This window comes from Pelodiscus sinensis, chromosome 21 (assembly GCF_049634645.1).
Source record: "Pelodiscus sinensis isolate JC-2024 chromosome 21, ASM4963464v1, whole genome shotgun sequence".
In the NCBI taxonomy this organism is placed as follows: Eukaryota; Metazoa; Chordata; order Testudines; family Trionychidae; genus Pelodiscus; species Pelodiscus sinensis.
This window is the reverse complement of record NC_134731.1, coordinates 5,052,153-5,066,620: the sequence shown is the minus strand read 5'-3', so window position 1 is coordinate 5,066,620 and position 14,468 is coordinate 5,052,153. Positions and strand designations below refer to the sequence as shown.

The 14,468-nt window shown below is 47.4% G+C and overlaps 1 protein-coding gene and 2 non-coding genes across 8 annotated transcripts in view; all 3 read left to right on the top strand.

The window, feature by feature from the left end:
• Positions 1–14,468, top strand: part of TEX14 (testis expressed 14, intercellular bridge forming factor) — a 93,876-nt gene that overhangs the window by 17,659 nt on the left and 61,749 nt on the right. For 4 of the 6 annotated variants that reach the window (XR_012897039.1, XR_012897040.1, XM_075904674.1 and 1 more), the window contains exon 3: positions 11,765–11,879. Coding sequence is in view for 3 of the 6 variants with exons in the window: in XM_075904674.1 (XP_075760789.1) it covers positions 11,765–11,879 (115 nt within the window). In the remaining 3 variants the exon portion in view is untranslated. Of the gene's footprint in view, positions 1–380; positions 848–11,764; positions 11,880–14,468 lie in introns of those variants that run through there. The other 2 variants (XM_075904675.1, XM_075904676.1) reach the window with 2 other exon arrangements.
• Positions 873–1,088, top strand: LOC112543976 (small nucleolar RNA U3). The gene has a single exon (XR_003087271.2). It is a non-coding gene; the product is annotated as a small nucleolar RNA U3 (small nucleolar RNA).
• LOC112543979 (small nucleolar RNA U3) lies at positions 9,309–9,524 on the top strand. The gene has a single exon (XR_003087274.2). It is a non-coding gene; the product is annotated as a small nucleolar RNA U3 (small nucleolar RNA).

Genomic DNA, 14,468 nt, shown 5'->3' with positions numbered 1-14,468 from the left:
ATGTAATATTGTCAGTGTTCTTCAGCAAATACTGTGATGCTCCCATTCGGGGAAAAAGCCCTCTTGTGCAAATGTATTTGCGCAAGAGGGCCAGTGTAGACAGCTCAGGACTGTTTTGCGCAAAAAAGCCCTGATGGCGAAAATGGCGATCAGGGCTTTCTTGCGCAAAACTGCATCTAGATTGGCACGGACGCTTTTCTGCAAAAGGTACTTTTGCGGGAAAGTGTCCGTGCCAATCTAGATGCTCTTTTCCGCAAATGCTTTTAACGGAAAAACTTTTCCGTTAAAAGCATTTGCGGAAAGCCCTGGTGTGTTGTGAAGCTGGACCGCCTGGAGCAGAGTGAGATACCTCCCTTTTATATTACTTATCATTTGGGGACTATGTGGTGAAGTCCCGACCCACAAAAGGTTCCCCATTCCTGCTGTAAAGGCTGACAGCGATTGATTCAGTACAGTGCTACCAATAATTAACAGGCAACCTTGCAAAAGCTTTTAGTGCTGATGAATTTGAGAGAAACAGCAGCAGAGCCTGCTAGTACGGCCTGATCTGTTAGCATCTTTTATGCCTGGTAACTGTCACGTGATATAGAGGAGCCTGTGAGAGGGCCGCAGTTTCAGGAAGTAAAAGCGGGCAGGTTTGATTGGCTGCCGGGCGCTGCTCATGCTAATCAAGAGGCTGTGGTTGTAAATAGCGACATGAACACATTTCTGACATGCAGAGTTCTAAAAGAAGTCGGACTGTGCTTGAATGGGACGGGCACTTGCGTTAGGATTTCTGTTCCGTAGTTTTCCAGGTGGTGTATGAAAACACTCGCCATGATAAGAAAGCTTGTGCGCGTGCTCCTGGGTATGTGTCCGCGAAATGTGTTGTTAAGACTATACTTTCAGGGATCATTTCTATAGTTTGTAACTAGAGAAGTGCAGTTGAAAGTGGTCGGTCTCGCTAACCACGAGGAGGAGTGAAAGTGTTCTCTTCTGAGCGCGAAGTGAGCAGGCAGTGTTGCTTTAATGTAGCTGCTGTCTGTTATTGATGACCGTTCCTTCTTCCCTTTTGGGAAGTTGGAGGGAGAGAACACAGACTGAGTGGTTAGCTCTTATGAAAAGTTTAAAAATAGCTGTTTGTTTGTGGGTTATATGTGATTGTTTATAAAGGTGGTGTTGTATTGTTGCATTGTAGTTTTTAATCATTTTATTGGTAGTTGCTGCAGTTTTCCCAATTTTTTTTTTAATTTATTGTTTCACTTGTACCGTTTTAGTACTTACCGTATTTTCGTACTTACCGTATTTTCCAGCGTATAGGGCGACTGGGCGTATAAGACGACCCCCTATCTTTTTAATTAAAAGATAGGGTTTCATCTTATATCCCAGCGCCCCTCCGCCTCCTTTGCTCCCTTGCTCCGGGTGTCCCTGGTCTGCTGGAGCGCCGCCAGGAGCGCCTGGGCTCCCCCGCCTCTGCTGGAGCGCCGCCAGGAGCGCCTGGGCTCCCCCGCCTCTGCTGGAGCGCTCCCCCGCCTCTGCTGGAGCGCTCCCCCGCCTCTGCTGGAGCGCCGCCAGGAGCGCCTGGGCTCCCCCGCCTCTGCTGGAGCGCCGCCAGGAGCGCCTGGGCTCCCCCGCCGGAGCCCCTCCGCGGCTTTGAAAGCCTCGGGGGAAGTCGGCGGCGGGGCATCCCAGGCGCGCATGGGCTGCCCCGCCGCCGGCTTCCCCTGAGGCTTTGAAAGCCGCGGAGGGGCTCCGGCGGGCGGGCAGCCCATGCGCCCCTGGGATGCCCCGCCGCCGGCTTCCCCCGAGGCTTTGAAAGCCGCGGAGGGGCTCCGGCGGGCGGGCAGCCCATGCGCGCCTGGGATGCCCCGCCGCCGGCTTCCCCCGAGGCTTTCAAAGCCGCGGAGGGGCTCCGGCGGCGGGGCATCCGGCGTACAAGACGACCCCCGATTTTTGGGGGATGTTTTTTAACTTCAGAGGTCGTCTTGTACGCCGGAATATACGGTATTTGTTTTTCTGTCCCAAGCATGTCCGGTAATCCACAGAGGGCATAAAAATTGCTGTGTTTTGACTTCTACTAGTTGACTCTGTAATGGTAGCAAGATTAGCTGTGCCTCTTGAACCCTATACCAAATCTAAAGTGTTAGAGAAAGTTTGAAGCATCATTAGCCTAAACCTAAGACTGCATCTACATTGCAGGCTTTTTGTGCAAGAACTGTTTTGTGCAAGAGTTCTTGTGCAAAAGGTCTTGCGCAAGAGCTCGTCCAGACAGCCCCTGTGCTTTTGTGCAACAGATGGGTCCATGGCAGTGTGGATGCTCTCTCGCTCAAGAAAGCTCTGATGGCCATTTTAGCCATAGGGGTTTCTTGCGCAAGAAACCCCTTTTGCCTGTCCACACTGCCTTCTTGCACAAGATCTCCTGCGCAAGGCTGTGTCTAGACTGCAGGGTTTTTTCGAAAAAAGTAGCATTTTTTCGAAAAAACTTCACTTGCATCTAGACTACAGCTGCTTTCTTTTGAAATTAAATCAAAAGAATGCGGCTTTTCTTTCGATGGCGGTACTCCTCATTTCACGAGGAAGGATGCCTTTTTTCAAAAGTGCTCTTTCGAAAAAAGGCGTTCTTAAATGCAAACAGGGCTCTTTCAAAAGAGAGCATCCAGACTGCGTGGGTTCTCTCTTTCGAAAAAGCGGCATGCTTTTTCGAAAGTACTGGTTGCAGTCTATACGCACTTTTTCGACAGAGGCTTTTTCGAAAGTATCTTTCGAAAAAGCCTCTTTCGAAAGAGGCTTGCAGTCTAGACGTAGCCCAAGAGGGCTTATTCCTCGTGGGGAGAGGAATAACTCTTGCACAAGAAGCCCTCTGTTCTGACACTTACTCTAAATTTACTTGCGCGAGAACGCAAGTTTTTGTGCAAAAAGCCTGCAGTGTAGACATAGTTGGCTGTGTCTACACTGGCATGAATTTCCGGAAATGCTTAAAACGGAATACTATTCCGTTTTCAGTTTTTCCGGAAAAGGAGCGTCTACATTGGCAGGCTGCTTTTCCGGAAAAGCTCTTTTTCCGGAAAAGCGTCTGTGGCCAATATAGATGCGCTTTTCCGGAAAAGAGCCCGGATCGCCATTTTAGCAATCGGGGCTTTTTTTCCGGAAAAGTCTACTGGGCTGTCTACACTGGCCCTTTTCCGGAACAGTGTTCCGGAATAAGGATTTATGCCCGAGCGGGAGCAGAATAGTTTTTCCGGAATAGCGGCTGATTTTGTAGAGCATCGTTGCATTTCCGGAAATTCAAGGGCCAGCGTAGACAGCTCGCAGCTTACTCCGGAAAAGCGGCTGATTTTCCGGAATAAGTGGCCCAGTGTAGACACAGCCAATGGCTGTGTCTAGACTGGCAAGTTTTTCTGGAAAATCAGCTGCTTTTCCGGAAAAACTTGCCAGCTGTCTACACTGGCCGCTTGAATTTCTGGAAAAGCACTGACGATCTCATGTAAGATCGTCAGTGTTTTTCCGGAAAAACTATGCTGCTCCCGTTTGGGCAAAAGTCTTTTTGGCGCAAAAGGGCCAGTGTAGACAGCACAGTACTGTTTTCTGCAAAAAAGCCCCGATCGCGAAAATAGCGATCGGGGCTTTTTTGCGGAAAACCGCGTCTAGATTGGCCACGGACGCTTTTCCTCAAAAAGTGTTTTTGCGGAAAAGCATCCTGCCAATCTAGATGTGCTTTTCCGAAAATGCTTTTAACAGAAAACTTTTCCGTTAAAAGCATTTCCGGAAAATTATGCCAGTGTAGACAAAGCCTGAATGGTTTAGATCTCAGGCGGAAAGAATAATAACGGGGTGCCTCTACACAATACTCTACACTTGAAATAAGAGACTCAGTTTGCACTACGCAAATTGCATATCTTATTTTGATTGAATTTAGAAATAGCGTGTTTTGAAATTTGGCGTGCCTACACAGTACCAAATTTCTAAAGAACACAATATTTTGAGACATCCCTTAACCCTTGTGTAATGAGGGTTACAGGGATGCCAAAATAGCACATCCGCTATTTCAAGATCTCTCTCGAAATAGCTGGCACATTCAAAAGACACGGGATAGGTATTTTGGGATACTTCTGGTATCCTGAAATAGCCCTGCTGTGTAGATGTACCCAGGGGGAATGAGAACATGTACACAGTCCTGACATGAGGGGCAGAATGGAGGACCTTTCCCTAGTATGGAGAAGAAGAGTGATTCTTCGAGTGGTGTGCCTGTGATTCTTCGAGTGGTGTCCATTCGGGTCTTGGTGTATCCGTGTGCCGCTGATGGGAGCTTTTTGGTGAGCAGAGCCCCTCGGGCTGCGCCTGTGCACCCAGTGTCTTGCGCCCCTGCTGTTTGTCGAGTGCATGCATGGTGTGAGCCCGTCAGTTTCTTTTCTACTGTCTTTGGCTGAAGACAAAGTCAAAGCAGTGCTCTTATTTCCTGACAGGAAAAACAAAATTACTATAGCTTTAGGGGGTAGCCGCGTGAGTCTGTTACAGAAAAAAACAGCAAGAAGTGGGCTATGCCCACGAAAGCTCATGAACAGCCATTCTTGCACAAGAAGCCTGCAGTGTAGATGTAGCCTGAGGGAAAAGTCTAAACTAATTATAGTAATTACCATCTAAAATTACTATAATTAGTTTAGACTTTTCCCTCAGGCTACATCTACACTGCAGGCTTCTTGTGCAAGAATGGCTGTTCTTGCGCAAAAACTTGCAGAGTGTCTACACTGTACTCGAGTTCTTGCACAAATAAATTTACAGTAAAGTGTCCGAACAGAGGGCTTCTTGCGCAGGAGTTATTCCTCTCTCTGGCTACGTCCCTCTTTAAATAAGGGATAAGGGATCTTTTGGAAAAGGCTTTATTTTCTGAAAGATCCGCGTCTAGACTGGCGCTTTTTTCCGGCAAAGCTCCGAGCCGGAAAAAAGCGGTAGCCATTTTTATGCTAATGAAGCGGGGGAGATTTAAATCCCCGCTTCATTTGCAATTGCTATATGTCTAATTTGCATCCCTTTTACGGAAAAGGGATGCAGTCTAGACACAGCCACCTAGTGTAGCTATGTTGCTTCTGCATACTAGCAATGGTTCAGAGTCAGTGCCATCCTTACTGGAGTGTGGGGGCCCGGGGAGAATTCCCCTCCCTCCCTGCTCTGCCCCCATTCCTCTTTTTCCCAAATCCTGCCCTGCCCCTTCCTGTCCCTGCTTCACTCCACCCCTTCTCCGCCCCCATTGCACTACTTCCCTCAAGACTCCTCCCCCAAGCAAAATGACCCAGGGGATTACTAGGGGTACCGGGGGCCGGCAGCAGGATTTCCCCCCCCACACCCTGAACTGTCTTGTGGATAGGACACCTCTGTTCAGAATGCCTCGGTTTGCGCAAATTCAAGTCAGCCATGGGAAAAAAAAATCCTTACTTTAAGTTGTTTCGTTGTAAGTCCACGTTTTTTGGAACGTATAGCGAGGAGGGCCTGTACTCTGTATCGGTGTTTCTCAACCTTTTTTTATAAAGTACTCTTTTAAAAAAAATTATAAGTACCCCTAGTACCTACAGTTTTCAGAAACACATTTTTTTTCTACCATTGCATCACATTTGTTTAAACAACTTAATCGTAGCTGGATGCATGATGAAATTTTTGGGTGTAGAAAGTACAAAAATAATAAAGTGCTGTAAAACTTAAAAATGCAGTTATCTCCAAATTTCAGTTGTGTTGATGAAGGGCATTGGGGGTTGGAGGGAGAGGAGCTGGGAGAAGGCTTGAAAGAAGGGGTGGGCATGAGAAAGGTAGGGATGGAGCAAGTCATGTGTGAGGGCACAGAGGGGAACGGGGCAGAGAGTGGTGAGGGGTGGGCATCAGGGAAAAAGAGGGCAGGGGCAGTAAGAGAAGGGGAAGGCATCAGGAGGGTGCAGGGCTAAGGGAAGGTGCAGGTGCCAGGGGATTCTGGGGTGACGCTGAAGGGCAGATGCATTCAGGGGAGGGACCAGCACCAGAGAAGAGAGGCAGGGCAGGTGTGTAGAGAAAGGTATTAGAAGAGGAGTAGCTCACATGATCAGAGTGGGGCTACTGGAGGAGTGGGCACAGGGGGGAGAGAACGGCTGGTGGAGGGGGGCAGGTCACAGGAGGGCTGAGGGCAGTGAGAAGGGCAGGAGTCAGGACAGCAGAGGAGGGTAAGGAGTTGGGGGGCAGCATGCACCAGGGGAGATGATGGAGCAAGGAGAGGAGACATGGCAGCAGAGAGAAAAGGTAAAGGTTTATAAAATATTTATTAATAACTTGGTATGCTGCCCACAGCCAGTTTGTTTGCGCCCCACGGTGCAGTTTGGGTTTAAGTGGGGATCAACACGTGGCCGGCAAGTGGGAGTCAAAACAAAAAAGTAGTCAGCTCTTCGGTTTATATGTGTTTTAGTAGTTAAATTCTTGGACTGTCATTGCTCATGAAAAGTGCTGTCCCATGGGTAGAAATCAGGTAAATATTGCATTTTATTAATATCAGCAGAACTGACTTAAATGGGGCCTGTGTGTTGGGTAGTCTTGTCTTAATCTTTGTATTCGTGCCTGTCAGTGTGAGAGAAGCTATTTGTATATATTTGCTTGCATGTGCAACCACACTTAAGTTGAGACCCTCAGCATGTTCTGTAAGTATCAGTGTGGCCCCTGGGTCTTCCAAATTTGAGTTGCCCTAGCTCATTCCTGACAGGTGTCTGTCTAACCTGGTCTTAAATATCTCCAGTGATGGAGATTCCACAATATCACTAGGCAATTTATTCCAGTGTTTAACCACCCTGACAGGCAGGAAGTTTTTCCCACTGTCCAACCTAAACCTCCCTTGCTGCAATTTAAGCCCATTGCTTCTCATCCTAACCTCAGAGGCCAAGCAGAACAATTTTTCTTCCTCTTCCTTATGATACTCTTTTAGGATATGTCTACACTACCACCCTAGTTCGAACTAGGGTGGTAATGTAGGCAACCGGAGTTGCAAATGAAGCCCGGGATTTGAATTTCCCGGGCTTCATTTGCATATTGCCGGGCGCCGCCATTTTTAAATGTCCGCTAGTGCGGACTCTGTGCGGACTAGGTAGTTCGGACTAGGCTTCCTATTCCGAACTACCGTTACTCCTCGTGGCCATAGGCTACGTCTAGACTGGCATGATTTTCTGGAAATGCTTTTAATGGAAAAGTTTTCCGTTAAAAGCATTTTCGGAACAGAGCGCCTAGATTGGCATGGACACTTTTCCGCAAAAGCACTTTTTGCGGAAAAGCGTCCGTGCCAATCTAGAGGCGCTTTTCCGCAAAAAAGCCCCGATCGCCATTTTCGCGATCGGGGCTTTTTTGCGGAAAACAAATCTGAGCTGTCTACACTGGCCCTTTTGCACAAAAGTTTTGCGCAAAAGGACTTTTTCCCGAGCGGAAGCAGCATAGTATTTCCGCAAGAACACTGACAATCTTACATGAGATTGTCAGTGCTTTTGCGGAAATTCAAGCGGCCAGTGTAGACAGCTGGCAAGTTTTTCCGGAAAAGTGGCTGATTTTCCGGAAAAATTGTCCAGTCTAGACACAGCCCCAGTGTTTAAAGGCAGAGCTGACTAGAATCAATTGAGAGTCCTTGTCTTGTCTCAGTGATCGCTTGAGCAAAAAACATTGATAAAATCTTGTGTAGACTGACCTTGGACTCAACATGCAGGCAGTGTGTTGAAGGGCAATGCAAAGGAGGCAGTGGTGGTGCGGTACCATATTACCTAGTGAAATCATTGGTGTTGAAATTACTAAGGACTGGGATTTGACCACAGAACTGACACTTTCTTAACAAAGACTCCATTTTTTGCTATTTAAAAAGCAAATCAATGTAACAGAAAACTGAAATGCTCTCTGGTAACTTTTTAAAAATCAAAGTTTAAACTTTATTGAAAAGATTGGATAGTTTGCAATTGAAAATATTTGACCTACACTTAAGGCAACTGATTTAATTTTATGTAAAATTGTGCATAAAAAAGGATGGCATTTGTTTAAAATGTTTAACTATATTGATATACATTTTGATCAGATCTACTTCTGATGTGATATTTTTGTGTGGTTGTGGTTTGTTGGGTGTGGTGTTTGTTTGTTTGTTTTTTCTCACCAAAAAATCCTGGGGGGGGGGGGCGCCAAAACGATTTGAATTGAGCCCCACACTTCCTAAAGCCAGCCCTGATGAGTGGTGTGGAGAAAGTGAATAAGGAAAAGTTGTTTACTTGCTCCCATAATATAAGAACTAGGGGCCACCAAATGAAATCAATGGGCAGCAGGTTTAAAACAAATAAAAGGAAGTTCTTCACACAGCGCACAGTCAGCCTGTGGAACTCCTTGCCTGAGGAGGCTGTGAAGGCTAAGACTATAACAGGGTGTAAAAGAGAACTAGATAAATTCATGGAGGTTAAGTCCATTAACGGCTATTAGCCAGGATGGGTGAAGAATGGTGTCCCTAGCCTCTGTTTGTCAGAGGGTGGAGATAGATGGCAGAAAAGAGATTGCTTGATCATTACCTGTTCGATTCACTCCCTCTGGGGTACCTGGCATTGGCCACTGTCAGCAGACAGGATACTGGGCTGGACGGCCCTTTGGTCTGACCCAGTATGGCCATTCTTCTGTTCTTGTGCTCTATATTGAAGTGTAAGCACAATGTTTATATTTAAAGTGATTTATTTTGGGGGAGGGGGGTGGTAAAAAAGAAAAAAGTAAACAATTTCTCAGTAAGAGCTAGCAGAGTTTTGACACTTCGATTTTATGTCTGATTTTGCAAGTAAGTAGTTTTTAAGTTAGGTGAAACTTGGTGGTATACAAGATAAATCAGACAACAGAAAGGGGTACAGATGACTGTAAAGTAGAGAGCCACTTATTTAGTGCAGTGCTACCAGTAACATGAAACCGCCATCATCATGCAAAAGCTTTCAGAGCAGATGGAGAGTAAGCGGGAGAAACAAGCTGCAGAAATTGCTAAAAAAGCCTGACCTGTCAGTATCCTCTGCGTCCAGCAACTGTCATGTGATATAAGGAGCCTGTGAGAGGGGCCGCAGTTTCAGGAAGTAAAAGCAGGAAAGTTTGATTGGCTGCCAGGCGCTGCTCATGCTAATCAGGAGGCGTGTGTTTGTAAATATCGACATGAACATATTTCTAACATGCAGAGTTCTAAAAGAAGCTGGACTGTGCTTGAATGGGACGGGCACTTGCGTTAGGATTTCTATTCCATAGTTTCCGAGGTGTTGCATGAGAATAAGCGCCATGATAAGAAAGTTTGTGTGTGTGTGGGTGGGTGTGTGTGGGTGGGTGTTGGTGTTGTGAAGGCTATACTTTCAGGGATCATTTCTATAGTTTGTAACTAGAGCAGTGCAGTTGAAAGTGGTTGGTCTTGCTATCTATGAGGTGGAGTGAAAGTGTTCTCTTCTGAGCACGAATTGAGTAGGCGGTGTTGCTTTAATGCAGCTGCTGTCTGTTATTAATGACTGTTCTTTCTTCCCTTTTGGGAAGTTGGAGGGAGAAAACATAGGCTGAGTGGTTAGCTCTTATCAAAAGTTTAAAAAAAGATATGTATTAAAGAGAGCTGCTTATAGTTTGTGTTTGCTAGTGAAATTTCTTTATTTCAGTGTTTGTTTGTTTGCGGAAACCTCTGGTTTTTCTTGGACTGCTCTGGTTGGTATGTTCCTTATTTTTTCTTCTGAAACAACTTGCCAGCTGTCTACACTGGCCACTTGAATTTCCGTAAAAGCACTGACGATCTCATGTATGATTGTCAGTGTTCTTGCGGAAATATTATGCTGCTCCCGTTCAGGCAAAAGTCCTTTTGCGCAAAACTTTTGCGCAAAAGCGCTAGTGTAGACAGCTCAGATTTGTTTTCCGCAAAAAAGCCCTGATCGTAAAAATGTCAATCAGGGCTTTTTTGCGGAAAAGCACGTCTAGATTGGCCACGGACGCTTTTCCGCAAAAAGTGCTTTTGCGGAAAAGCGTCCGTGCCAATCTAGACGCTCTTTTCCACAAATGCTTTTAATGGAAAAACTTTTCCATTAAAAGCATTTGCGGAAAATCATGCCAGTCTAGCTGTAGCCATAGGGCTGACATTGTCCCCTCAGCATAGTATTTCCGCAAGAACACTGACAATCTTACATGAGATCGTCAGTGCTCTTGCGGAAATTCAAGCGGCCAGTGTAGACAGCTGTCAAGTTTTTCCGCAAAAGCAGGTGCTTTTGCGGAAAAACTTGCCAGTCTAGACACAGCCATTGGGCAATATGTGATGTCCAGACAGTATATCAGAATTACTGTCTCTTGACTTCTAGGCTCAGTAATGGTAGCAAGATCAGGTCTGCTTCTGCAGTTTTCCCCACCGTAGGAAAACCAGGAGAAATGTTTCCTCTCACCTACTCTTCCCAGCTGAACTGCATTCTTTCTTTATCTTGCACCTTTCACTGTGACATAAAAGGCTTATCTGGGTTGGCCAGTTCCTTTAGGGCAGGGGACTGGCAGTTTTGGGGATACAGGAGTCAGGGCAGGGCCTTGGGAATGTGGGGAGTTTAGGGGTAGAGGATAGGGTTGTATGGGGTGCAGGAATTAGGGTAACGGGCTGAGGAGGAGTTCAGGGCAAGGAATGGGAATGGCTGACAGCTTCTCTCTGGATGGTGGGGACTGTGTACCCTGCCTTCTGGCTTCTCTCTGGGTTGGGTGGAGGGCTGCACACCCTGCCCACCAGATTCTCCCTGGGGGCCAAGCTGTGAGGACGGGGGGAGCTGCACAGGCCTGCCTTACTGGCACTCTCCAGTCCCTGGATGGGGGAGGACACACAGGCTGGCCCTGTTGGCACTTCCTGGTCCTGGTCCATGGTACTGAAGAGGGGGCTGCTCAGGCCAGCACTCCTGGGGGACCGAGGGGGATAGGGTGGCACAGGCTGGTGCTCTCTGGGCTCAGTTCAGGGAATGGAGTGGGAGGGCTGTGCAGGCCAGCCCTGATGGTGCTCCCAGGTCCTGGTTCAGGTTGGGAGGGGGGGCTGTACAGTCTGGCCAGGGGGTGGGCACGCTGGGCAGTCCGGTGGTGCTGGGGTGTGGGAGGTTGTGGTTTCTTGGGTTGGCCTGTGCTGCCTGGCCTTGGCGGTGCTCCGAGGAAGTGGGGAGGTGTGGCGGTGGAGCTGGTGGGACTTTCTTCCCCCTGGTCCAGCGCTGCAGCCAAGGGCCGGGGGCAGAGGGGTTTGAGATAGGGTGGCCACTTACCTGGGCCAGTGGCCAGAAGATGGTAAGCTCCAGCTGGCCACTGTCTTCCTTGTGAAGCTTCCCGCTGTGGTCACTCTGCAGTATAACTGTCCCTCCAATCAGTCCCCTCTCTTTCCAATTGAGTTCCAGGCACATCCCAGATGTTGCTTTAAATTCTGACGAGAGGAAGCTACATACCAAATTTGGTGGTCCTAGTCTTACCATTTAGGAGGAGTTCTTAACAAACAGACTCGCAGACAGACTGATGGACATACTCACAGACAGACACATAAATCTTATATATATATATATATATATATATACAGGGCTTGACAATTAGTGTAATCTACTCGCCCGTGGCCAGTAGACTACAAGCTGGCACAGCGGTAAGCGCATGCGCAGCGTGCGGAACTGCGCGGCTTGTGAGTGGGGCTCGCCGCCACTTGGCGAGCCCTGTATATATATATATTTATGTCTGAAGAAATTAAAGCGTGATAAAGGGGATGTGTTTGAGATTGTATAGTCAGAAGAGGCGTGATTACTTATTTATTTATCCTTTGCAGGTATTTGTGTTGACACAACTAATTCCTTGGGCCAGACCGCTTTGTTTACTGCTGCATTGCTAGGACTTGGTAAATTAGTAGATGTGCTCTTGGAGTATGGATCAGACCCAAATCAGTTAAGTATCAGAGGCAGAATTACATCCTTAAATTGAAACAAACTTAAGTTTGTTACAACATCAACTTATTGTCATACACAAGATTTTATTTAGTAACGGTCAGTGAGCAGATGAAAGAGAGAAATAACCTTCATCCAACTGTACTTGTTACAGAGCTGATGGGGAAAGAAAAAAACCCAGGGCCCTGATTTTTTTTATAAAGTATTTAGTCTTTGCTCTGCTTAGTGTTGCATGGCTCATGGCCTAGTCTATACTTAAACATTAGGTTGACATAGAGATATGATGCTCAGATGTGTGAAAAATAGTGCCATAGCAATAGTGACCTCACGTGGTGTAGGTGTGTCTCCTGTCAACTAAGTTGCCTGTCAGGTGGATTACCTACAGTAATAGACAAACACCTTACATCCTTGTAGGAAGCATCTGCAGCAGTTCTCAAACTTCATTGTACTGTGGCCTCCTTCTGACAGCAAAAATTACTACACAAACCATTAGCAGAAACTGAAACTTCACCCCACCCAATCCCTACCATCCTGGGTGAGAGTGGCCAAAGCCCAAGACCTTCAATCCTGTGCCAGAGACCTATAACCTGAGTCCCAGCACCTATGGCTGAAGCCAAAACCTGAGCCCTGCCTCCAGGGCTGTGTCCAGACTCAGGGGTTTTTTCGGGAAAAGTAGCCTTTTTCCGAAAAAACTTCACCTGCGTCTAGACTGCAGCCGCGTTCTTTCGAAATTAAATCGAAAGAATGCGGCTTTTCTTTCGACGGTGGTAAACCTAATTCCACGAATAAGAACGCCTTCTTTCGAAAGTGCTCTTTCGAAAGAAGGCGTTCTTGAAAGCAAACAGGCTTTTTAGAAAGAGAGCATCCAGACTCACTGGGTGCTTTCTTTCGAAAAAGCGGCTTGCTTTTTCGAAATTCCGCGTGCAGTCTAGACGCTCTCTTTCGAAAGAGGCTCTTTCGAAAGAGGCTTGCAGTCTAGACATAGCCCAGGGTAGCTGGGCTTTGCCTTTGGCTTTGGTCTTGGGTACCACGGTGCAGCCATTGGCTTTGACCTGGGGCCCCAGCAAGTCTACACCAGCCTTGGCAACCCCATTAAAATGGGGTTAAGACCCACTTTGGGATCCCGAACCACAGTTTGAAAACCTGTGATCTATGCTGTGACATTGCAGCAATGTAGACACGGTCAAAGTGATTTGGATATTGCGGTGCTTAGCAGAGAAAAGCCTAAATACCTGTAGAAATCTAGGCTCAGGTACCTTCCACTGAAAGCAAATAAAGTGTTTTAGAGAACAGGCAAAGAACTCCACCTAGGAAATACCTCGGGGAAGGTTGTGAATTGTTGAACTTGATGCTGCAGTGGCACAGCTGCAGGTTTGCCACTGCAGTCCCTTAGTGGAGAAGTTTCCTATATCAATGGTAGGAAGTACCTGCACTCAGGGGACACATGGGTTTTACATGACCCCGTCCCAGCCCAGGGAAGGGCCCAGACAACCTGCCTCCACCTCAGGCCCTGCCTCTCACCTACTCTGTCCCCATCCCTCCCCTTTCCCACCCTTGCTTTGCCCCCATCTTACCCCTTCCCCAAGCTGGGGTGGAGATCCAGCTCTCTTCCGCACTCAGTGGCAGAGGAAGTGGAGCATCGTAGCCACAGCTCATTCTGCTCCCCTGGCCATGTCATTCCACTTCCGTGCTGCTTCCCCCTGTCGCTGCCAGTGAGTGCGGGGGCTCTGATTCCTGCTGTGGGTGCCAGGCCTCTCCGCTAGTGCCGTTGGATGCCTGGGCACTCTGGCCCTGCCAACTGCTGGTGGGCTTTTTGCCCCTCCTGCCCATGACTTTTGGAGGGCATGTACTCACTGTGCCCCTCCCCACATGTCGCCCCTGTCTGCACTATGTCGATGAAGGTACTCCACCTCCTTGATCAGAGTTAGGTATGTGTAACTACCAACATACCTGGGGACATACATAGTTCAATCTGTTTTAAGTGTAGACTAGGGCTCTGTTTCCAACTCGGTCTTGAGGTAAATGCCTGGTTGAAGTGAATGGCAGAAGGGAATACTGTTCACAACTTTTGCTAATGTTTTTGTTTGTCCCTCAAGAGACAGTTTTTTTACTAGGCTGGATCAGCAGAATAGCATAAAACCTAACTGGAAGTTTGAAAATGCTAAACATTAATCATAGCTTCAGAAGCACCTTCCCAATGAGAGTAAAAAGGCAAAGCTTGTTTTCTGCAGAAAACAGGAGGGCTGTGTCTACACTGGCAAGTTATTCCGGAAAATCAGCCGCTTTTCCGGAAAAACTTGCCAGCTGTCTACACTGGCCGCTTGAATTTCCGGAAAAGCACTGACGATCTAATGTAAAATCATCAGTGCTTTTTCGGAAAAACTATGCTGCTCCCGTTTGGGCAAAAGTCTTTTTCCGGAAAACTGTTCCAGAAAAGGGCCAGTGTAGACAGCAGAGTAGTGTTTTCCGCAAAAAAGCCCTGATCGCGAAAATGGCGATCAGGGCTTTTTTGCGGAAAAGTGTGTCTATATTGGCCACGGACGCTTTTCTGTTAAAAGCATTTCCGGAAAATCATGCCAGTGTAGACGT